This window comes from Callorhinus ursinus, unplaced genomic scaffold (genome assembly GCF_003265705.2).
Source record: "Callorhinus ursinus isolate GAN/ISIS: 27379988/994484 unplaced genomic scaffold, GSC_fseal_2.0 scaffold51, whole genome shotgun sequence".
NCBI classification, from domain to species: Eukaryota; Metazoa; Chordata; class Mammalia; order Carnivora; family Otariidae; genus Callorhinus; species Callorhinus ursinus.
In genome coordinates, this window is record NW_027397113.1 from 4,473,488 (window position 1) to 4,498,945 (window position 25,458).

At 38.6% G+C, this 25,458-nt stretch overlaps 1 protein-coding gene across 1 annotated transcript in view; it reads right to left on the bottom strand.

Moving 5' to 3' along the window:
- Positions 1-25,458, bottom strand: part of TOP6BL (TOP6B like initiator of meiotic double strand breaks) — a 105,741-nt gene that overhangs the window by 11,535 nt on the left and 68,748 nt on the right. The window contains exons 8-13 of the mRNA XM_073883416.1: positions 24,386-24,585; positions 16,206-16,352; positions 13,723-13,869; positions 9,380-9,501; positions 8,020-8,130; positions 6,143-6,241 (exon numbers count right to left, since the gene is read on the bottom strand). Of these exons, the coding sequence (XP_073739517.1) occupies positions 6,143-6,241; positions 8,020-8,130; positions 9,380-9,501; positions 13,723-13,869; positions 16,206-16,352; positions 24,386-24,585 (826 nt within the window). The remainder of the gene's footprint in view (positions 1-6,142; positions 6,242-8,019; positions 8,131-9,379; positions 9,502-13,722; positions 13,870-16,205; positions 16,353-24,385; positions 24,586-25,458) is intronic.

Below are 25,458 nucleotides of genomic sequence, written 5' to 3' on the forward strand. Positions count from 1 at the left end.
CTGGGATCCAGCCCCGTATCGGGCTCCCTGCTCAGCGGGAAGCCTGCTCCTCCCTCTCCCTCTCCCCCTGCTTGTGTTCCCTCTCTTGCTATCTTTCTCTGTCAAATAAAGAAAATCTTGAAAAAAAAATTTTATTAATCCTCTCAACGAACCAACATTTCATTGATTTTTCCCTACTGCTTTTCTGTTTTCTATTTTACTGATTTCCACTCTGACTTTATTTATTTATTTATTCTCCCTCATCCACTCCCCCTGCTTGTGTTCCCATTCTCGCTGTGTCTCTCTCTGTCAAATAAATAAAATCTTTTTTATATGACTTGAATTCTTTTAAGTTTATTGAGATGTATTTGATGGCTCAGAATATGGTCTATCTTGTTAAATGTCCCTTTTGTTCTTGAGAAGAATATTCTGCTGTGGTTGGGCAGGGTGTTTTATGAATGTCAGTTAGGTCAAGTTAATTCATAGTATTACTTAAGATTTCCATAGACTTACTGATTTTCTGTCTACTTGTTCTATCAATTGTTAACAGAAGTATGTTGAAATTTCCAAATATAATTGTGGATCTGTCTATTTCTCCTTACAATTCTATCAGTTTTCTTCATTTATTTTAAAGTTCTCTCAAAAGTTTCATGAATGGGGGCACCTGGGTGGCTCAGTCGGTTAAGCGTCTGCCTTCAGCTCAGGTCATGATCTCAGGGTCCTGGGATCAATCCCCACATCGGGCTCCCTGCCCAGTGGGGAGTCTGCTCGGCCCTCTCCCTCTGCTCCTCCCCTACACTCATGCTCTCTCTCTCAAATAAATAAATAAAATCTTAAAAAAAAAACCACTTTATAAAAAAAAAGTTTCATGAATATTTGGGGCTATTATCTTCATTACATTGTACTCACTGTATGGAATTCATCATTATGAAATGACCCTCTTTATCCCTAGTAATACTGTTTCCTCTGAAATCTACTTTATAGCCTCTTCAGTGCTTTTTTAAGATTTTTGTTTGTTTGGTTTAAGTAATCTCTACACCCAACATGGGGCTCAAATTTACAATCCTGAGATCAAGAGTTACGTGCTCTACCAGCTGAGCCAGCCAGGTGCCCCTCTTCAGGGCTCTTTTTATTAGTGATATACTATAGTATATATCTTAAACATGATATATCTTTTTCTATCCTTTCACATGGTCTATTTCTGTCTTTATTTTAAAGTGGATTCTTATAGGCAACATATAGTTCTCTTGCTTTATTCAATCTAACAATCTCTGCCTTTTAATGTAAATAGCTGTAAAGACCATTTACATCTAAAATGATAATAGATATGGCTGAGTTTAAATATATCATCTTGCTTTCTATTTGTCTCATTTGTACTTTGTTCTCTTTACTTCTTCTTCCTCTTTTTCTGCCCTCTTTTTGATTATTTTTAAAAACAGACTTTATTTTTTAGAGCAGTTTTAAGTTTATAGCAAAACTGAGCAAAAGGTACAGAGATTTCTCATATGCCCTCTGCCCCACATAGGTATAGGCTCTCCCATTACCAACATCCCCCCATCAAAGTGGTACAATTGCTACAAATGATATACCTACATTGACATATCATTATCCTTCAAAGTCCATAGTTTACATTAGGGATTACTCTTAGTATTGTACATTCTGTGGCTCTGGACAAATGTATAATGACATGTACCCACCATTAACAGAATCATAAAGAGTAGTTTCACTGCCCTAAAAGTCCTCTGTCCTTTGTATATTAATTCCTCCCTTCCCTTTAACTCCTGGAAATCACTGATCTTTTTACCGTCTCCACAGTTTTGCCTTTTCCAGAATGTCATATGCTTGGAATCATATAGTATGTAACCTTTTCATATTGACTTCTTTTATTTAATAATATGCCTTTAAGCTGCCTCCATGTGTTTTCATGGCTGGATAGCTCATTTCTTCTTAGTGTAAAATAATATTCCATTGTCTGGATGTGCCACAGTTCATTTATCTATTCACCTGCTGAAAGACATCTTGGTTGCTGCCAAGTTTTAGCAATTAAGAAAGCTGCTATAAATATCTCTGTGCAGGTTTCTGTGTGAACCTAAGTTTTAACTCCTTTGGATAAACACCAAGGAGCATAATTATTGGATCACATGGTAAAAAGTATGTTTAGTTTTTTTAAGAAACTACCAAACTGCCTTCCAAAGTAGTTGTATCATCTTGCATTCCCACCAGCAATGAATGAGAGTTCCTATTGTTCCACATCCTTGTCACTATTTGGTGTTATTAGTGTTCTGGATTTTGGCCATCGTAATAGGTATGTAGGGATATCTCATTGTTTTAATTTGCATTTCCCTGATGACATATGATGTGGAGCATCTTTTCATGTGCTTATTTGCCATCTTGTGTCTTCTTTGGTGAGGTGTCTGTTAAGGTTTTTGGCCCGTTTTAAATTTTTTTTTGTGAGTTTTAAAAGTTCTTTGTATATTTTGGATAACAGTCTTTTACCCATATGTGTCTTTTGCAATTATTTTTTTCCCAGTCTGTGGCTTGTCTTCTCATTCTCTGAAGGGCTCAATATTTTTTATGACTCCATTTTATCTCCTTTCTTGGCTCAATAGCTGCAACTCCTTGTTGTATTATTTTGATGGTTCCTTTCATCTTTAACTTAACAGTCTACCTTCAAGTAATATTATACCACTCCACATACAGTGTAAGTCCTTACAACAGTATATTTCCATTTTTCTCCTCCTGGTTTTTGTGCTGTTGTCATACAGTTTACTTCACCATAGGTTATAAACCTCACAATACATTATTGCTATTTTTGTTTTTAAAAGTTAATTATGTTTTTGGGGCACCTGGGTGGCTGTCGTTAAGTGTCCCCAGGGTCCTGGGATTGAGCCCCACATTGGGCTCCCTGCTCAGCAGGAAGCCTGCTTCTTCCTCTCCCACTCCTCCTGCTTATGTTCCCTCTCTCGCTGTCTCTCTCTTTCTGTCAAATAAACTCTTTAAAAAAAAAAGTTAATTATGTTTTAAAGAGATTAAAGTAATAAGAAAAAAAGTCTTTATATTTATCCATGTAGTCACCATTTTCAGTACCCTTCATTTCTTTGTGTAGATTCAGGTTTCCAGCTGGTATCACTTCTCTTCTACTTGAAGGACTTCCTTTACATTTCTCATCTGATAATGAATTCTTTCAACTCTTATATGTCAGAAAAAGTCCTTATTTCATCTTTTTTTTTTTAAAGATATTTTTGTTAGGTAAAGAATCCTAGGTTGAAGGCTTTTTCTTCAGTACTATAAAGATGTTGCTCCATTTTCTTCTAGCTTATACTGTTTCTGATGAGAAATTTTCTGTAATCCTTATCTCTGTTTCCTTGTAAATAAGCTTTCCCCACCTGTTTGCTTTTAAGATTTTCTCTTTACCACTGGTTTTAACCAATTTAATTAAGATGTGTCTTGGTTTAGTTTTGTTTCTTGGGCTTGGTGTTTCTTAAGATTCTTAGATCTGTTGGATTTATAGATTCCATCAAATTTGGAAAAATTTCGGGCGCCTGGGTGGCTCAGTTGGTTAAGCGACTGCCTTCGGCTCAGGTCATGATCCTGGAGTCCCGGGATTGAGTCCCGCATCGGGCTCCCCGCTCAGTGGAGAGTCTGCTTCTCCCTCTGACCCTCTTCCCTCTCGTGCTCTCTATCTCTCATTCTCTCTCTCTCTCTCAAATAAATAAATAAAATCTTAAAAAAAAAAAAACAAATTTGGAAAAATTTCAGCCATTATTCCCTCAGATATATTTTCTGCCTCCATTTCTTCAGATTCCCCAATTACACATATATTTAGGCTACCTGAAGCTGTGAAGCTCACAGATGTTCTGTGTTTTATTATTATTTGTAAAGAAATCTCACCCTTTTAATTCACTAATTAATTTATTTTTGAGGGAGAGCATGCACGTGTATGAGCGGTGGGGTGAGTGGAGTGGGGAGAGGTGGGAGGGAGAAGGAATTTTTTTTTTAGCAGATGTATTTTATGTTATTTGTTTATTTTTATTATGTTTAGTTAGCTAACATATAGTACATCATTAGTTTATGATGGAGAGAATCTTAACCAGACTCGATGCTGAGCATGGAGCCCAATGCAGGGCTCAATCTCATGACCCTGACATCACCACCTGAGTCAAGATCAAGAGTCAGATGCTTAACTGAATGAGCCACCCAGGAGCCCCTACTGTTGCCGTTGTTGTTGTTGTTGTTGTTGTTATTATTATTATTATTTTAAATCTGTGTTTCATTTCAGATAGTTTCTACTGCTATGTGTTTCTCCTTAAGTGTCCAATGTGCCATTCATACTATTCAGTGTAATTTCCACCTTGGAGACATCATAAGTTTTCATCTTTACAGTTCATTTTGGGTCTTTTTTATACTTTCCAAACTCTACTTAATATGTTCAGTCTTTCCTCTAGCTTCCTGAACATATGGAATACATTATAATAAGTCTTTTAATGTCTTTGTCTACTAATTCTATCTTCTGTGTCAGTTCTGGATCAGTTTTGATTCAATGATTGATTGATCAACTGACTTGAGTTTTCTCTTCATTGTGGGTTGTATAGTCCTGCTTCTCACCATGGCTGTTAATTCTGATTGGATGCAAGACACTGTGAATATTACCGTGATGCGTGCTGGATATTTCTTTTTGTTTGTTTGTTTCTTTAAATTTTTATTGTTATGTTAATAAGTGCTGGATATTTCTAATAGTCCTATAAATATTCTTGACCTTTGTTCTGTGATGCTATTGAATTACTTGGAAACAATTTGATCCCTCTATGTCTTGCTTCTGCTTTTAAGCTTTGTTAGGCAGGACCAGGGGAGTGTTTATTAGGCAGAGGTTTAATTTTTCTCCATTTCCAAGGCAAGTCCCTTCTTAGTATTCTACATCATGCTCCATAAATTATAAGGCTTTCCTCTCTGGTTGATGGAAATATGCACTATTCCTGGCCCTGTGTAAACTCTGCATATTATTTGCTTTAATCCTTCTAGGAGGTTCTTTACCTGAATAATTTCTTCACAAGAATGAGCTGATTCATTCTCATCTGAATAAGATGCAGATTCCCAGAATTCTCTCTCTTTGGAGCTCTTTCTTTTCTGGTATTCCACCCTGAAAACTTTAGCTGCCTTGGCACCCTGGAACTCCCAGTTTCATCTATTCAACTCAGGGAGAGCACTAGGCTTTGCCTAGATACCTTCTCCTTGTTCAATGGCCTCTGTACTTTCTCTAGGCAGTATGTTAGGGTAATCCTAGGGTTCACTTCACTTCATTTATTTTCCATGTCTCAGGAAAGACTATCCTATTCATTGATGCCCAATGTCTTGAGAACCATTGTTTTATATGTTGTGTCTGGATTTTTGTTATTTCAGTCAGGAGAGTAAATCTAGTTCCTGTCACTCCATCTTGGCCAGAAGCCACTGTATAATAATATCACTCTTGATCTCCTCTATTTTCTCATATTATACTTTAGTTCCACAAAAGCCAGTTCTACTGACTGGAGCAAAGAGAGCCAGAAGAGTGGGCTTTAGGGAACACTATTATCAGCTATACCTGGAATCTGGAGATATATAGAATTTCCCAGCTATGATTCTTTTCACTCATTAAAGGAGTCTGTCACAAAACCAGATGAAGCTGTTTGAGCTCCTTGAGGGTGGAGACCCCAACTAATGCAATTCTATATCTCCAGCATCCAGAAAGGTGAATAAAGTATGGTTTTGATTAGACAAAACTAAACATAAATACTCCACTATATCATCACCACTGTAATGATGGTAACTATGTGCTCAGCACTTTACATACATTATTTTATTCAAACCTCATAACAATCATTTTAGGTATGCATCATTCCAATTTTATTGATAAAGAAACTAAGGCTTAGAAAGATTAAATAGCTTTCACAATACTACACAACTAGTTAGTGGTAGAAATGGAATTTGAGCAACATCTAGCCATGCTCTTGATCTCTGTGTAATACTATATTCTATAAAGTTTTCCTAAACCACAGGCTTCCTTGCTGAAAGCTGACCTCAGATTGTGCAATCTAAAGTACCTGCACCTAACCACCCTGTATTCAGGGTTCCCACACATCAATATGGAAGATTTCCACCAAAGTACTGATTATTACTTTATACTTACCTGTTTCATCTCACATGAGCAGTAGGGAAGAAGTCGGTGCCGGGTGATCTCATGAAATGATTTATGCAGTTTGGTCCCAAACTCTTGAGTGTCAGCTGCCTAAAATGGGTCAGAGATGAAACATGCTAAATTCCAGTACTGGCAACCAAAAGGAAGGTACCCACAGGATATGGGAAGAGGATGAGACAAATAGGAAGGCAAACCACTGACATCCCTCATGTTATGTTAGGAGTTTCCTTAACTCCTACGGACACAGGAGTAGAGAGAAGGCCTGGGATACAAGGCATGAGATAGGTCGTTGTGGCTCCTATGTCTTTCAATTTCTGTTACCTAAGCAAGATCTTTCACACAAGGCCTTTGTTCTCCTATCGCCATAGGAAATACATATCCCAGAGATCTAACTGTTCATAAAGGGGTTATATAGATTGCTTTCCTCTAAAACAAGTTCCAGGAGAGCAGAGGTTCCACTATATTCAACTAAGGCTGATATAAGAACTTCCCCTCAGATAAGGCTTTTAGGGAAGAAAGGAAGAAGATAATAGCATCCATAAGGAATGGGTAATAACCTCTACATTTTACTGTAGAATTGCAGGATATTAGAGTTAAAGGGGACAAGAGTAATCACCTGACACAACACACTAATTTTATAGATGAGAAAACTAAAATCCAAAAAGAAGAAGTGGCCCACCTAAGCTCTCATGGCTTATTAATACAAAAGTTAGGGCTGACCTTAGGATTGCCAATGTAGCATTCTTCTCATTACCCTGTGCTATCCACATGACCCAGAAAGCTGAAGCTGTAGGATGCACTAGATTATAAAGGTGTTATACTCTTAGATGTAGTAAATCCACTTATAGAAATTTATTCTAGGAAATAATTCAGAAGAAGCAAGATATCACACAGAGGTATTAACTGAAATACTATCTACATTGGCAAAAAGAATATAAGCAACTTAAATGCCTCTCATTAAGGGAATGGTTTATTAAATTAGATCAAACCAATGGAGTGGAACTAGGTAACTGATACAAATTTTAAAACACCTGAAATGGGGAAATGTCAAATTATATATGAACATAGAATTCTTCAGTTACAACTATACAATATAACTTGAGAAAATATGTAAAAACTTTTAAAAACAGTGATAAATATTAGCTATTATTTTAAATTTTGAATGTATTATACTATTCTTTCCAAGAAAAAAGTACAAAAAAATAAAGCAACAGACATGGAATGAATGGGCCACCCCACTGATAATACCAATTGATCAGTACACATTCCTAAAAGGAAAGAAACTAACATTTATTGAGAACCTACCATGTGCTATGCATGTTCACACTTAGCCCTCACCCTCGTAATAACCCTCTGACATACTATTATTTTTTTATTTTTTCCAATTTATAGATGAAGCTCAGAAAAATTAAGTACAGGCCTTAGCCCACACAGCCAGTAAGTAAATGAGCCAAGAACTGAACTCAGGCCTCTGATTTCAATTGTTACACTATTCCATACTGCCAAATATGTGTAATACTTAAGGCTACTCAGTTATTTCCAATGTTTTCTGTCACCCTGAGGTAACAAAACATTCTTCAATAAGGAACTGGGAATCCCTGTCTAGTCTTAGCTCTAACTGTAACTAGCTATGTGACCTAAAGCAAGTAGAAATTTCAGATAACTTATTTTCTCATTTATAAAATAGTACACATATAACTATCCATTCAATAAATATTTCTTAAAACACCACAGGCCTGGTACTATGTAGGACCACAGTAGGATAAAATGAAATAATGTTTCTAAAAGCTCTGTACATAATACTACGTTAGGTAGTAGAACATCGTTAAAACCCTGGCACTTTTAAGCAGCCGTAATCTCCTACTAACTTGAAGGGCACGGAGACAGATCTTTCGGAAGCTACTGCTGGTGCTTCCAGTCACGATACTCATGATGGAATTCACAGCCACTGAGAGTGAGACCTGCAATTTCTGATGATCCTAAGGAACATAATAAGGAGAGATGGCAGTTTATAATAATCCCAAGCTGCTGGTTCAGAGAATCCCAAAGGAATCAAAGATTTCAGTAACAGCAGGATTTCAACAACTCTTCCCCCTCCATAAACAATACTTACTGAGATCATGCCATATAAAGGACACTTAGGGATTGAAAAATGTTCTCCTCTTTTACAGAGATGATTTACTGACACAGACACATTCAGAAAAGATAAGCCACGAGACACTAGGCAATAAAATAGATGCGCTTACTTTTTTAAAGATTTTATTTGTTTATTTGACAGAGAGAGAGCGAGAGCAGGAACACAAGCAGGGGGAGTGGGAGAGGGAGAAGCAGGCTTCCCGCTGAGCAGGGAGCCCGATGTGAGGCTCGATCCCAGGACCCTGGGATCATGACCTGAGCCGAAGGCAGACGCTTAATGACTGAGCCACCCAGGCACCCAAGATGTGCTTTCTATTTAAAAAAAAAAAAAGCTTTAAACTTTGCTCTCTTAGTGTGGTTTTTAGGCACCCAAGATGTGCTTTCTATTTAAAAAAAAAAAAAGCTTTAAACTTTGCTCTTAGTGTGGTTTTTTTCCCTGAAAAGGGGGCTATATGAAGTTAAGAAATATGTTACCAAAAGTATAAAGGATAGAGGAAATCAGAAAGTCAGATAAAAAGAGAAAGTGATGGGGCGCCTGGGTGGCTCAGTTGGTTAAGCCTCTGCCTTCAGCTCAGGTCATGATCCTGGAGCCCCTGGATCAGGCTCCCTGCTCAGCGGGAGTCTGCTTCTCCCTCTCCCCTGCTCCCCGTCCCCCACCCGGCTCATGCTCGCTTGCTCTCTCTTGCTCACTCTCTCAAATAAATAAAAATCTTTAAAAGAGAGAGAGAGAGAAAGTGATGTTATAAAGCTTTAGAAATGAGGGAAGAATGTAAGATTTAGTGAAGCAGTAGCTCCAGAAGTATGTGTGGAAAGAGAAGACAGATAAGGAAAAGGCTCATTATTAGTCATTTTTCTCTATTATTTTGTCCCTATTTACTCAAATTCACCTATTAGGAGGTAAGACTATGCAAGCTGGTTAGAGTGACATATCCTAAGTGAAAATTTGAGTTCCTAGGTTAGAGGCAATGTAAGGATCAGCCAAGGTGACAAAAGAGGAAGAGGCATTAAGGGAAGAAGGGCCCTCAGGCTCTGTCATATCCTCTAGTTCTTTTTCTTAGAGTAGGAGACAAGGACTTATGAATTTCTTATTACCTTGGTAGCCTGGTGATGCTGTTCCAAGGCCTGGTCCACGGCAACCTGGACAGAATCTTGCACTACGCTGTGGCTCTCCGTGAGGATGGCACTGAGATGAGTGGTAAGCAAGGTGTGGACTCCTAAAGGGAGGGAAAATATTGGTAACCTTGAGTGAGAATGGCCACTTCAAGACTGCTGTTATGCACTCTGAGTCAGGAATGAGAAAGAGGCTTTTTGGAAGAAGAGGCCACTTTTGCCGATCCAAAAATAATTACTTTTTTAGACCAAAAAACCCAGCAACTTAAAAACTCACCCAATTTCACTTACAAACGAAAGAGACTTCAAAAATTAAATGTGAAGGTTGACATTATTTTTGAAGAAACAAGTGAGGGATCCTGTTTAATTCATATCAGAAACAGAAATATATACCACATACTATAAACAATGATACTGGTGACTCCCAATGGATAGGAGGAGGAGGAAGAGAAAAAGGAAAGGCCTGTTGGAGAGTGTCTACCCTACACCCTTCCTGTGTGAGCATCACTGTTGTGGTGAGCCACTGTTACTGTCAGGGTCTCAATCCTTTCACATATGGCGTGATACAGAAAAAGTTAACACTCACAACGATGACTCTGAGACTGCTGGTATAAGGGTCCTTTTAAATGGGGGCTATTTCTGATAAAGTAACCATAGGCACTACTGCTCAGAAGAAAAGCTAACAGGTAAGAGTGATAGGCAAAATATGTCAGCCACAATAGGCTAGCATTGATGACCTGGAGACAACAGACACGGGAAGACAAATTCACTTTACACTTGAGAAAATACTCCTTAATTAACCTTTCCTTTTTCAGTGTTTTTCTATTCTTCCCTGAATAGTCTGTTCAAAGGCACTATGGTGAAGCAGTCTACAGCTGGCTGGCTTGTCTCAGGACTGCATTAAAAATGCAAACCAGAAGGTACATTTTCTACCACAAGGCGCCATGATGCTTTCCCAGAAAGGAAGGTAAAATGTGGTCTGCTCAAAAGGGGTCTGAAATTGGAATCTGGAGAACACAGATTCTAGAGTGAATTCTACCACTAACTTGTGGTGACCAAGTCCCTTCACTTTTCTCACTTCAAAACTAAAATTGGCTTTATACCACCTGCTCTCACAGGCATGTTGTGCAGATACACTGGGATAATACATATGAAGTGTTTTGAAATGTACACTGCAATATTCAAAGGGAAAATATCGCTATTGCTATGACGAAATCGTATGGGTTACTGTTTTCTATTGTTCGGTGCTAAGAATAGCCTCAAGAAATCAGTTAGGCCCCTTTTGAAAGCAGACATTTAATTAAAAAGCTACAAGTTTGTTCCCCAAAACTGCTGATACTACCAGATGCCTTTAACGTTGTAGCAAAATAATGAGTTAATCATAGAAAAGTTACCATGACAAGGTGGGCAGGAGGCCAGTTAAGTGATTTTTTTAAGACACATGGAAACAGACTGTAGTTCTGCACAATCTGTTTCCTAAAAGTAGCTCTAGAAAAAGCTTTCAAGGATATGAGAAAGAATAAGGGAAAAAGAAGATAAAATTACTGTATCTCTATCCATTTATCTATATCTACCTACCTTCACCATATATCCTTTTCCAAAGGCTAGTCCTAAACTACCAGATGTGTAAGGAAATTTAAAAAGATACGTAGTATGGGGGGCTCCTGGGTGGCTCAGTCAGTTGAGCGGCCAGCTTTTGATTTCGGCTCAGGTCATGATCTCGGACTCCTGGATCAAGCCCAGCATCATCATCATTGGCTCCATGCTCAGCGGGGAGTCTGTTTCAGGAAATTCTCTCTCTGTCCCTCCCCACTCTCTCTCAAATCTTTTTTTTTAAAAAAGAAACTTAGTATGTTTACTAATGCAATGATGAATTTCTATTGAATCCAATATCGAATGTCACTACCTGAGATGCTACAGGCCTTCAGAGTCAAGTTAACAGAAATGTATAAACTATCACATTACTACAAGAATGACAGGAAACACTGGTTTTTGAGGAATCAGTTCTTCAGGTGTGTTCAATAGGATTCAGAAAATGGTATGAGACTTTATGTCATCCTAGGGAAGACTGAATGTGGTAATCCCTCTAGCACACCTCAAACAAAACAAAACAAAACAAAAACTGATCCTCCCCCCTCTCATGTGCTCTCTCTCTCATTCTCGCTCTCTCAAATAAATAAATAAAATCTTAAAAAAAAAAACAAAACAAAACCAAAACCAAATAACAACCAACCAAAAAGCCCTGCCAAGACAGTAGATCTTAAGTCTAATGGGTCTTTAGACTTGGAAGGGCCTTTGATAGCACCTAGTCTAACAATCTCAAATTAAATATATGAAAAGGGAAGATCAGATGATTTATGTGACTTGCTTCCCAAAAATCACTGAGGAATTTGGTAGAACTAAAATTAAACCCAGCTGTCTTGATTCTACCCTGAAGTCCTTTCCACTAAGATGCTTTTCTTATCAGCCTCTGTCCATATGAGTGCAGGCCAGGTAACAACCCTAGGCATCCTCACTTTGTCCTCCCTGCTGGAAGCCTCATTAGTGTGGGTCACTTCTATGCTCCCATTCCAGGGCCTTGATGAATGGAACAGTGGAGCACGAGACAACAACAGCTCTTCAAATGAAGAGTTGCAAGCCAGAGCCCAGGAAAGCAGTGTGCTTCTCCCCTAAACAACATATAGATACTGGGAAAAGACAGGAGACGTATAGAAGGCAGGCAGCAGGAAGAATCCCACAGCTGACAATTGTTTGTTCAATAAATAGTTGGCACCAGTAAACATAAGCTCTTCTGATCTGGGAATGTAAGATGTCTCCTTTCTCTTAATGACTCAGGGGGAGCAGGGCCACACCAAACAAGCACTGGAATGGCTGGAGAGTAGAGTCCCAAGAAAAAACACTGGATCACAGAAAACACAGAAACATATCAGGAGCACCAAAAGAGAGGCTTATGAACCTTTCCCCAGACACTTATAAGCTCCACTTCTTGCTATTTCCCTATAAGTTTAGGAGGGCATTGAGAAACACTTAAATTTGGGGCCCCTGGGTGGCTCAGTTGGTTAAGTGTCTGCCTTGGGCCCAGTCCAGATCATGATCCCTGGTTGAGCCCTGGGATCAAGCCCCCTGCTCAGTAGGGAGCTGGCTTCTCCCTCTTCCTCTGCCCCTCCCCCTGCTCACACTCTCTCTCAAATAAATAAATAAAATCTTAAAAAAAAGAAACACTTAAATTTATATCTCAGTGTTTATTGGATTAAACACATATGCCAACTCCCACTCACACTCAGTGGTCTTCAAACTTTACTATATTTAAAAATCACCTGAGTATCTTGTCAAAAATGCAGATTCTTGAGCCATACCATATTTCTACATTATAACAAAACAATGAGTTAATCACTGGCTCAGGAAGCAGCTCATTTTCAAATACTGCAGGTGATTTTGATGCATTTGCTTCGTGGACCACCAGAGAGAACCTTTCTGATAACAGGTTATCACCAATTTGTTAGATAAACTGTAAAGGCCCCCCTTTGTATGCCTGAACAAGGACAGTTTCTCCCTTTCCAGAGGTCTATGTGGCAATCACATAAAGTCATTCATACCAATACACTCCCACACCTCCTTATGTTGAGGTTGAGAGAGATGCTGCATCAAGGCCAAGCAACGCCAGTAATGTTTCTTGATTCCACCTGGAAAAGCGATAACGTGGTGGACAGTTCTCAGGCCTGAGCTTTAAAAACATACTGATATCTGGGGCGCCTCGGTGGCTCAGTTGATTAAGCGACTGCCTTCGGCTCAGGTCATGATCCTGGAGTCCCGGGATCGAGTCCCGCATCGGGCTCCCTGCTTGGAGGGGAGTCTGCTTCTCCCTCTTGACCCTCTTCCCTCTTGTGCTATTTCTCATTCTCTCTCAAATAAATAAATAAAATCTTTAAAAAAAAATACTGATATCTGAATCCTGCCTCAGTCCAAGGAAATCATAATCCCTGGGGGTGAGGTCTCGGCATTTTATAGACGCTCCCCAGGTAATATATCAGCAGCTAAGGTTGAGAACCACTCATCTAAGGTATAGACTCTGTAGAGACCATTATAGGAAGTATCCACTAATTTCTGGCCCACTAAATCTGGGAACGTCATCATTTAAGTGATGTTTCAAGATACATATCTTTTCCATAAAGCATATAATTTAACTTATTTAGGCAAGGTTTCTCATTAAAATTCATTATTCTACAGAAATATATGTAATTCAGATACGTGCATCATAATAACATCTCCCTTTCTTTACTCTCTTAACATTTAAGCACACCCAAACTGGCAGCCCCTATACCTACTCCACAGTTCTGTTTGCTGGACTGGAAATCCGCTGTGAAAATCCACAAAGAGAAAAAGCAGCAGAGTTTGTCCCTGGAAGTCCATATTTTGAGACTGATCTCCCTCACTGGATTCCACCTGATAACTCACATCTGGAAGCACCAAATCTAGAGGACAAGATATTACACAGTATTCTAAGATAAGTAAAGCCCTCAGAATGCTATGTGAATAAAGAACCTATACCTCAAAGAAGGATCTGAGACAGATCTAAATTTGAACACTCCCTTCTCCTCCTGAACCTGTTTTTCTATCCACATGATGGAAGGAAATAGCGACAAAAGGAACATCAAAATAACAACTGGGTGTGCAAAATGCAAAACAAACAGCACTCCTTAGAATTTATTGAGAAACATTTATTGATTCCCCATACAATTTTCTAAGATAGATTATCACTAGTAAGAGGCAGAAGTCAGAGTCAAACCTGAGTAATGAAAATGACAACAGCTAATTTGTATTAAATGCTTACTACATGCCACTTATTGTGTTAAATTCTTCACATGGACTATCTAAACATAGACTTCTCAACCACACTATGGCATAGGACCTATTCTTATATTATTTTACAGATTTAAAAAAAGGCACTAATAGATTAAATACATTGCCCAACGTGAGGCAGTAAGTGGTGGAACTGTTTTAGACAGACTCAAAATCTGTGTTCTTAACCACATTACCATATTATATCTGTATTCCCAGGTAATCTGATGCCCTACAGTCACTTTCTAGCACCTTGATCCTTTAGAATACAATCATGATAGTCCCTAAATTCCACCCAGATCCATACGGAGAAGTACCTCCATGTGGATTCTGGTTATGTCCTTTAGAGTAATGAGGGAGGGAAGGAGATGAGGGGACATTTTCTATATTACTCATTTCCAAAGTAAACTGAACAAGCTCAGGCATCACGAATTGGCAAAAAATGAAGGAAACCAACAAAGCATGAAAATAAAAATTCAAAGAGAAAAGGAGATATGGAAAGCCCTAGAGATTCAAAAATTCTAAAGGCATGACATCCCACCTGTTAAGACCAGGCACTCTTTCTTCACAAAACCATTCACCTCCACAGACCCTGTTCAAAGACACCCTCCTCCTTTCATTGCACCCTCTGTAACAACTACCTACTCAAGAAAAAAAAATCCTTACACTGAGTCTTATTTCCTAGAGAAGATTCTATCATTCCCCCTGAGATACTTCTCCATCCCAGGAGGCTTCAGTCTTCTCATACCAGTCACAGCTCTAGAATGCCTCTTCCCCACTGGTCGCCTTCCTCAGCATCCAGTTTACCAGACTACTTTCTAAATTTCAGAGGATTCTAGCAAACAACAGTCAAGATCAAGACTGTAAACCTCCTACACCCACCCCTGACTCCCTCTCCAAGTGTGCAGTGAGGTGGTGCCTGTGGGGCTCCCTGGGGAGAGGTGGAGACAGGGGAAGGGATGCACTCAGTGTAGACAGTATAGATGGGGGTAGATGGGAGGGCAGAGGGAGTTCTCTTCTATTTTACAAATGAGGAAGACATGAGCCAATTTAAATGCTGATGAAAGATTCCAGTAGAGAGACTGATAAAGGGGAAGGATGTGTGGGTAAAAAAAAAAGATTGGGGCGCCTGGGTGGCTCAGTTGGTTAAGCATCTGCCTTCGGCTCAGGTCATGGTCCCAGGTTCCTGGGATTGAGCCCTGCATCGGGTTTGCTGCTTGGCGGGGAGCCTGCTTCTCCCTCTCCCTCTGCTGCTCCCCTACTTGTTCTTTCTCTCTCTCTATAAGATAAATAAATAAAATCTTAAAAAAAAAAAAGATTGTAAACCTCTTAGATATCACCTCATGGTTGCATATCCCCTTTCCAGTTTTATGTTTTGGTCCAGTTATTAAGCATCCACCTCTCAGTGTGATTCACCCAAAGTTAATGTGGTTATGCTCTACATGAATACTACAGCCAGCTTCCTAGGTTGATTACTAACATGGTTTATACTCCTCCTTTGAATTTATATGGTGTTTTAATTTTTGTAAGTAATTTTATGTGCATTTTCTCATTTCATTAGGAAACATTTCTTTTCCATAATAGTTCAATGATATTACTAACCTTTCTAAAACCCCAGAGTTGACAGATTAAGGTACAACAGAAACCCTCCGAACAAGTCCTTACAAGATGGAGGTCTACTGACTATCTTAAGAGGACCAGGAAGAGAGGAGGCAGTAGAGGAAATGAGAGGAAAACCAGCATTAACATGTAATACCGAAACAGGCTCTAATGCGGCTTTGACTATTGACCTGTTTGCCGCACTTCATGTAGATTCTCAAACTTAGCCAGACCCCCACCAGTGGCCCCCAACCTAAACCATCAGGTCACTGTGTCCTATTTTTTATGTACACCTGCTATTTATATTTCCTTGCATTTCTCTAATATTCTCCAGGCTTCTTTATTCCTGTGCAAAGAGAGGGAGATATACCTCTATCCAAACTGAGACCCAAATTGGGCACCATACACAAGTGGTATTTCTTCCAGTCAATGAAATAAGAGGTATCTTTGAAGACAGTAGTAGTTGGTGGCTCCTGACTTGGCAATATCAGGGGCAGACCTGAAGGTCCATATAGAAATATGTATAGTTGCTAAAGAAAACTACCAAATTTTAGTTTTTTATGACTATGTATTCATTTGCATACAACAAACATAACACTGACCTGGTTCACACTCCCAGAAAAAAACTAGGGTGCTAGATGATTACGTATTAAACCTTTCCACATTGAATATAGGTGTGAGGCACCAGAGATAGATCCACTAGAATTCCTAGAAATTTATTCTGGGTTTAATAAGTGTGTGCTACAGGTATAGTATTGGGGCAATTAGTTTATATATTCATCCTACTCATTCCATCATAGGTTTGAGTGGTACTACAGGCTAAACACCATATTAAGTTCAGAGAATACAAAGATGAATATCCAGATTTAATACCTACCTTTAATTTATCATATATATTAGTACTAGAGATACAGGTAAAAATCAGTAAAACACAGTGTGATACATGCTAGAAGTATATACAAAAATATCTTTCAGTAAGTATTTGAGTATATTCAGATGAAAAAGGAAACTCCTTACCTCCTCTAACCCTATTCTCTAACCAAGACCAAGGCGGCCAGACCTCTGAAATGGTTTCCTTTTCTTGAGTTCACTCCTACCCTCGCCTTCCCTTTCACCTAGGGTTTCTCCACCTTAGCACTACTGGCATTTTGGGCCAGATAATTGTTGTAGGGGCTGTCCTGTGCACTGTAGGATGTTTAGCAGTATCCCTGACCTCTACCCACTAGATGCCAGTAGCACCCTCCCCCTGAGTCATGACAGTCAAAAAATGTCCCCAGACATTGCCAAATGTCCTCTGAGGGCAAAATTATCCAGTTAAGAACCAAATCTTAGGGGCGCCTGGGTGGCTCAGTTGTTAAGCATCTGCCTTCAGCTCAGGTCATGGTCCCAGGGTCCTGGGATGGAGCCCCGCATCGGGCTCCCTGCTCAGCGGGAAACCTGCTTCTCCCTCTCCCTCTCCCCCTGCTTGTGTTCCCTCTCTCGCTGTGTCTATTTAAGATAAATAAAATCTTAAAAACAAAACAAAACAAAACAAAACCTAATATTTAACCCTTTTTGTCCCCTGAACCAAGGCTAAAGAAGCCAGAAATATATTTTCCTTTATCTTTTTTTTTTGTTTTCATCCTCTTTTTAATAGGGTAAATATGAAGCATTAAGTGTGAAGATTAAAATCCTCACCCATAGGCACTGGGACATTATGAAAAGTCACAGCAGAACAAAGGGAGACAGTACCCATAAATGAAGTCTCCATCACAAATCCAAGACATTTACACAGGAGCTAAGGCCAACACATTCACTGTTTAGAGCCAGGGGAGCTTTGAGGTACTGCAAACTCAGTAAGAGTGGAATGTCTCAAAAGTCAAAATGTGTGACTATCTTTTAATTGGGTTGTTGAAACCATTTACATTTAATATAAATACTGCTATGGTTGGGTTTAAATCTACCATCTTGTTACGTGGTTTGCATTTGTTCCTTGTATTTCCCTCTTTCCTATTTTTGGATTCTATTCTGGACTGGGTGTTTTTTGTAACTCCATTTTATCCCCTTTTTTGATTTATTCATAATTCTTTGTTGTAGAAACTTAGGGATTTATAGTACAAACTTTAGGCTTTATAGTATACAACTTTATCACCATCTCCTTTTAAATGATATTATAACAGTTCACACACATAAAGTATAAGAATCCTGCAATAATATACTTCCATTTCTCCCCTCTTGGTCTTTGTGCTATTGTCACTCATTTTACTTCGACATATGTTATAAATCTTATATACTGATGGCATTTTTTTTTTTTTTTGCTTTAAAAGTCAACTCTTGGGCGCCTGGGTGGCTCAGGTGGTTAAGCGACTGCCTTCAGCTCAGGTCATGATCCTAGAGTTCCAGGATCGAGTCCCTCGGCAGGCTCCCTGCTGAGCAGGGAGTCTGCTTCTCCCTCTGACCCTCCCCCCTTCTCATGTGCTCTCTAATAAATAAGTAAAATCTAAAAAAAAAAAAAAAAAAAAGATTCTCCCTCTCCCTCTGCCCCTCCACGCCCCACTCACGGGCTCTCTTAAAAGAATAAAAATAAAAAATAAAAACATTGCTTCACTTTCTCCTAGATTACAGTTTCCAATGAGAAATCTTAATTCTCATCTTTGTTCCCCAGTATGTTAAAATGTCTTTTTACCTCTAGCCGCTTTTAAGGTTTTTTATTATTGACTTTAACCAATTTGATTATGGTGTGTCTTGATATAATTTTATTCAAGTTTCTTATGTTTAAAGTTTGTTATCTTCTTCCATCTGCAGGTTTATACTTAATAGCAAATTTGGAAATTTGGGGGACATTATTTCCTCAAATATTTTATCTGCCCTCCCTCCCTGCAGGAATCTAATCACATGTCCCTGAATCAGACCACTTGAAGTTATCCCACAGTTCACTGAAGCTTTGTTCACTTTTTTAGTCTTTTTTTGTTTCACTTTGGTTTCTTCTGCCATGTCTTCAAGCTCACTAATCTTTTCCTCTGCAATGTGTACATCTGTCACTAATCTCATCCAGTCTATTTTCATCCTAAAAATTCTAATTTCTATGTCTAGATATTCAATTTGGGTGTTTTTTTAGATCTTTTGTGTCTTTACTTAATATGTTCAATTTTTTCCTCTTATACCTTGAATATATGGGTACAGTTATACCTGTCTTAATGTCCTTGTTTACTAATTATTACTTATGTCATTTCTAAACAGTTCTCATTGACCGATTTTTTTTTTTCTTTCATTATGGGTCCTATATTCCCGCTTGTTTGCATGCCAAGTAATTTTTTATTGGATGCCCAGCGTTGCAAAGTTTATCTAGTCGAAGGCAGGACATTTTGCATTCCTGTAAATGTTCTTGAACTTTTTTTCTGGGACACTATAAAGTTACTTGAGTGTAACAGTTTGAGTCTTCTGAGTCTTAGTTTTAAGCTTTGTTAGGTGGGACCAGGGAAGCTAGGGCTAGGGCTAACTCCTCCACTATATTCAGGCAAACCCTTCTTAGGACTCCAACTGATATTTTATGAAATACAAGGTTTTCTATCCTGCGTGGTAGGAACAGAAACCATTCCTAGCTCTGTGTGTTCCCCAGGAATTCTCCTCTGTCTGGAGCTCTCTCTGTGTATTTATCTCCTCTTTGGTACTCTATAAGTTCTAGCTGCCCAAACCTCCCTAAACTCTGAACTTTGTCTTCTCAACTCAGAGAGATCCACTAGACTCTAGTTGGATACGCCCTCCCCACGAACTTCTCTCTAGGTAGTACAGTGCTGCAACACAGGGTTTATTTGTTTCTCCTCTCTCTACACCTACTGTCCTATACTATCTGTTGTTTATATAATTTGTCCATTTTTTTAAATTGTTCACGGTAGGAGGTTGGATCCAGTCCCTGTTACTTGTTCTTGGCTGGAGACAGAATTTCTTGAAATTGACATAATCTCATGGACTTTGATAGCTTCTTTGCTTTCTGTATCAACATAAGATACCCAGGCTCATCTTGTACATTTTTTTTTAAGATTTTATTTATTTATTTGAGAGAGAGCATGAGCGGGGGTGGGGTGGGGGGAGAAGTGAGGGAGGGGGAAGGTGGAGGGGAAAAGGGGCAGAGAGAAGCTGAATTCCCACTGGGCAGAGAGCCCAATGTAGGACTTGATCCCAGAACCCTGGGATTATGACCTGAGCCAAAGGCAGATGTTTAACTGACTGAGCCACCCAGGCGCCCCTCATCTTCTACTTTAGACCTGGAATCAGTCATTCCTCCTTTTTAGTGAGCAATGACATTTAAAGAACACATTCTGGGTACTAGGAGTGCTCACTGTTCCTATGTTTGTTTGTTTTTTGTTTGTTTAGCAGACAAAGCTAAGAAATATATAATTTCAAAAGTCAGAAAACTTGGGGGTACATATTGGTATCTTCAATTCCACTTTAAGATTACTTAAAAATATTTTTTTATTTCAAAATAAAAATATTTCTTTGAATTTAAACTCCTATATCTTATTCTAAAAATTTTGGTTCCCAACAATGTTAATATAATTACTTGTTTTATAATAAGTATGTATACAATAATTTCAGTATAATACCAATGTTATTACTAAGAATCAAAGACCACTAGGGGCACCTGGGTGGCTCAGTCATTAAGCGTCTGCCTTTGGCTCAGGTCATGATCCCAAGGCCCTGGGATTGAGCCCTGCATTGTGCTCCCTGCTCTGCCAAGAGCCTGCTTCTCCCTCCCCCACCCGCCCCCGCTTGTGTTCCCTCTCTCACTCTGTCTCTATCAAATAAACAAAATCTTTAAAAAAAAAAAAAAAAAGAATCAAGACCACTAAATGAATTTCAAGAGTGCTTTATAGTTCACTTCATCCTTAGAGTATATCCCACCAAGAATGTACACCAAAACACTATGTTCTAAAGTCAGTTGAATTAATTCTTCTTACTGTATGAATTATGACATTAATCTATATAGGTAAGTTCATAATCTTTTATCTTGAGAAATACTTTTACTGGTTATGGAATTCTAGCTTGATTTTTTAGTTTCAGGACATTAATACTATTATACTACTACATCCTGTTGGTATGGGGAAGTCAGCTGTCAATTTGTTTCTCTTTTGAAGAAAATCCATCTTCCTTAGCTGATTTTTCTCCTTGTTTTTGATTTTCTACAGGTATAGATATCTTTTTGTTTATCCTGCTTGATTATTAAGCTCTGAAATCTGTCTTAGTTGCTTCAGCCATTAATTCTTCAAAGACTGTTTCTGCCCCATTTTCTCTCTTCTCCTTTGGGACATGAATTAAATGTACATTAAAATGGTCTCACTGTTTCCTCTCACCTGTTAACCTCTCTTCTGTATTTTCCATACTTTTGTCTCTCTTTGCTTTATTTTACTAAGTTTTTGCTATCCTCACCTTTTACTTCACAAATTCACTTATGCTATATCTAATCGGTTGTTAAACCTACCTAATTTCAATACAGGTCATTGTATTTTTTGGTTCTACAATTTCCGTTTGGTTTTTTTAAAAATTATGTCACATTTTATAGTTCACAGTTCCCTGGCAAGATTTTTAAGCTTGAATTTCAATTTCATAAGCATAGTAAACATAATTTTTTATTTTTAAAATCAATGTCTGATATTACCAACATCTGGAGTCCTACTGGGTGCTTCTGTTGCTCTTGTTTTTGCTAGCTCTTATTCATGTTACCTTGTCCACTCTTTTATCTAGGTGTGGGGGCAGGAGAGTGTGGGTGTGTGTGTGTGTGTGTGTGTGTATGACAGAGAGAGAGGGAAATATGCACATGAGCTGGACATTTTGAGAAAGTATTTGTTAAATAATCTGAAGCACAGATGTGGTTATCTATCTACCTAGAAAGAATTTTTGTTTGCTTCTACAAGACATCTGGGAGAATTAGAAATCTAGAATCATCTTAATCCATTTTGAAAGTTTAAAATTTTCTGGACTTTCCAGGTGACCCAAAAAATATATGAGTTCATGTGAAGGATGGTTTATTTCAGGTTCACCTTACTCCTTAAAGTGTAACCTTTTAGTTATCCCTACCCAAAACAAGAGGTGCTTTTAACAGCACCCCAGCTCAGCAGGCCCTAAACTCTTTGGCCTTCTTGTCCTATATTGATTCAGAAGTGCATCTTAGCCTCTTGGCTGCTTGCTCTAATTTGCAAATGACCTCAGGGCAAAAGCAGCCCCCAGTGTTGGGCTCAAGCTTTCTGCTATTCCTGTTTTTTCCTATGTTGGCCCAGAAACTCCTTCCTACTCACTAGAGCTCTTAGAATTTTTTATGATGTTTTAACGTTTCATCCAGCATTTGTCCTCAGTGGGAGGGTGGGTCTAAATTACCTAGTTTGCCATTTTCAGAAACTGAAATCCTACCAGAGTTTTCTTAGCTCTCTTTCTCTTCACTAAATAAAACATCACCTCCCTAGAGCCTCCATTGACTATAATATTTAAAATAACTTCCCTATCATTATCTCTTTACCTGCTTTATTTTATCTTTACTCTACTTAACACTATCTGACATCTATTTATTAACATGTCCCACTAAATGTAAACTTCAAGAGGATAGAAAAAATGTGCCTTATTCCCTCTGGGGAATGGGATGAGGAGGAAGGAGAAAATTTTATATTTTACTTTATACTCTTCTATATGACCTAGATATTAAGATTTTAAAATCCAAGAGTCCATGCATAGTCTTTATCACCATCCTGCTCCTTCCTCCTCCCTAATGATATTTTCAGCTGACACTGGCCTTGGCCTTCTTCTGTTCTTATTCTTTATACTCTACTATATATAACTAGATTTACTCTTATAGCTTCATTTCATATAACAACAATACCTAATATTTATTGAACTTATTATATGTCAGGCAGTATGCTAGGAGCTTCACATAGTACATAATCAATCCTAAAACTGGGGCACCTGGGTGGCTCAGTTGGTTAAACGACTGCCTTCAGCTCAGGTCATGATCCCGGAGTCCTGGGATCGAGTCCCACATCAGGCTCCCAGCTCAGCGGGGAGCCTGCTTCTCCCTGTGACCCTCTCCCCTCTCGTGCTGTTTCTCTCTCTCTTGCTCTCTCATAAATAAATAAAATCTTTAAAAAAAAAATAATCAATCCTAAAACAAACAAATCCCAAAAGAACAGCTATAACAACAACAAAACCTTTGCAAGGGGAAATAAATAAATCTATGAAGTATTATTATCTCTGTTTTAAAGCTGATGAAATAAAAGCTTAGGCTGGTTAAGTAAGCTGCATAAAGTCACAGCCAATTAGTGGTGAATCCAGCATTTACACTCTTGTGCCATGCTCTAACCAAAGCCCTATGCTATACTAAATCCATGGGGGGAAATGTTGAGGCTCTAAAATTTAACTCTAAATCTGATCATTTCCAATTTCCAGACCAAAATTTCTATGTAGCTGCTTGCCATTTTCAAGGGACATCCTGCAGGAACCATAAACCTAAGATGTTTAAAGCTAAGCTAATCTTCTTTACCTTCCAAATCTGCCATTTATGATTTGCATCTAATTGACAGTATCATTATTCCATCAGCCATCTATGGAAATGTTTTTAAACAGCTTACTGAGTTTTAAACATATCACATAACATACAATTTACCCATTTAAAGTGCACAAATAGATGGTAGTATATTCAAAAAATTGTGCAACCATCACCACCAACAATTTTAGAACATTTCTGTCCCTCCCCAAAAAATCCCTCTCCGTCCACTTTCTGTCTCTATAGATTTGCCTCTTCTGGATGTAGAAATCTTGACATCAACTTTGGCTATTCCCTTCCCCCAATTTCTCCCTACCCTAACAATGAACTGGTTGCCTCATTATGTTGATTCCTTCGAGGGGTAAGTTTCTCTTTTCCATGCTCATCACACTTTTAACTCAGGCAAGCATTATCTCTTGCCAGGTCACTTACTTATTTACTTAGTGTTTGCTGACTTCTCTCTCCTACCCCACAGTATAATACTGCCTGAGACTCCTAAAACATCCAATGGTTTCCCACTATAAAGAGAATGAAGTTCACACTCCTTAGTGTGGCACACAAGAGCCATGTTCAACTCCAACTACTTTCCCAGCCTCATCTCTCCTGCTTGCACTATTCAGTCCATGCTTATACTAAATTACATGAAAAGCATGTGGCACATGTTTTCAATTTTTTGGAAAAATTCTCAAGCTTGGCTTTCATATTGGATTTTTGTTTTTATACAAATCATACTGGCTTCTAGGCACAGAGTTTATATGCCAAGGCCTTTCTAGAATTGAGACATAAAAATTTATTTTTCAGGGTGCCTGGGTGGCCTAGTCAATTAAGCGTCCAACTCTTGATTTCAGTGCAGGTCATGATCTCACGGTCATGGGATTGAGTCCCACATCAGGCTCTACACTCAGCTCAGAGTCTGCTTGTCCATCTCCCTCTGCTCCTCCCCCCACTCACTGTCTCTCTAAAATAAATAAATAAAATCTTTAAAAAATTCATTTTTCAAGACAATGAATTTGAAGATTTTGATGGACTCTATCATCAAAAGGATATGGAAACCGAAGAAATCCTATTCAGCTGGTTGGAAAAGACCTTTGGGCAGGGACACAGAGCAGCGGCTGGAGTCAGTGTCAGCGATCCGGAGAAGCCCGGGCCAGCCATGTCACCGGGGATGCAGAGCACCACTGGAGGTCCGAGGACAGGGCGGATTCGGCCGCAGAGTAATTCAGCTGTACCAAATCGTGGTCTCCTGTCAAAAAACAGGTAAGACAAACTTAGCTTTTTGTGCTTCTTAAGAAATTATTTTTTTTCCTTTTTTTTTTTTTTTTTAAAGTAGGCTCCACAATAGGGCGCCCGGCTGGCTCACCCAGATCAAGAGTGTGCAACTCTTGATCTCGGGGTTTTGAGTTTGAGCCCCACACTGGGTGTAGAGATTACTTAAAATAAAATCTTTAAAAATGAATAAGTAAGTAAGTAAGTAAGTAAATAAATAAGTAAGTAAGTAAGTAAGTAAGCAAGTTCCACACCCAACGAAGCTTTTCCTCTCTTTAAACTGATCAGGTCATCCAGGAAGATATGTCCACAAACACTGGCTCAGAGGCTTAAACTTTTTCAGGAAATCTGTGATAATGAGCTATCTGAAAAGACTGTATGACAGCAGAGGACTACTAAAGAAAGATAAGGGGTGGGGGTTTTGTTTCCTGCACATATTAAAGAATAAAAAAAAATCTAATCTGAATTGTAATTCTAAGAGTGAAAAAACAGACTAAAAAGCCATGGGCAATCTCTTCGAGCCTTAAGATCCTGTGACTACCAGTGACGATTCAGGGCACACAAACGGAGTGGAAAACTACTGAATAAAGAATAAATCAACCGGACTTAATAATAAATTAGTTTTTTTCTTGCTATAATGCATGTTCATTTTGGATTCTGTGGTAGGTGGACAGCATAGGAAAGCAAGGCAGAGGGTTCTATTCCATTTATTTACCATCTTCTCCATGGATTTTTTTTTGTAGTCTGAAGAAGGTGGAGGTAGAGAGAGAGATGATTTCTGAACATATGCAAAATGTTGATACACAAAAAATAACATGCAAAAGAATTCCTTTGTATTCATTGTATCTTT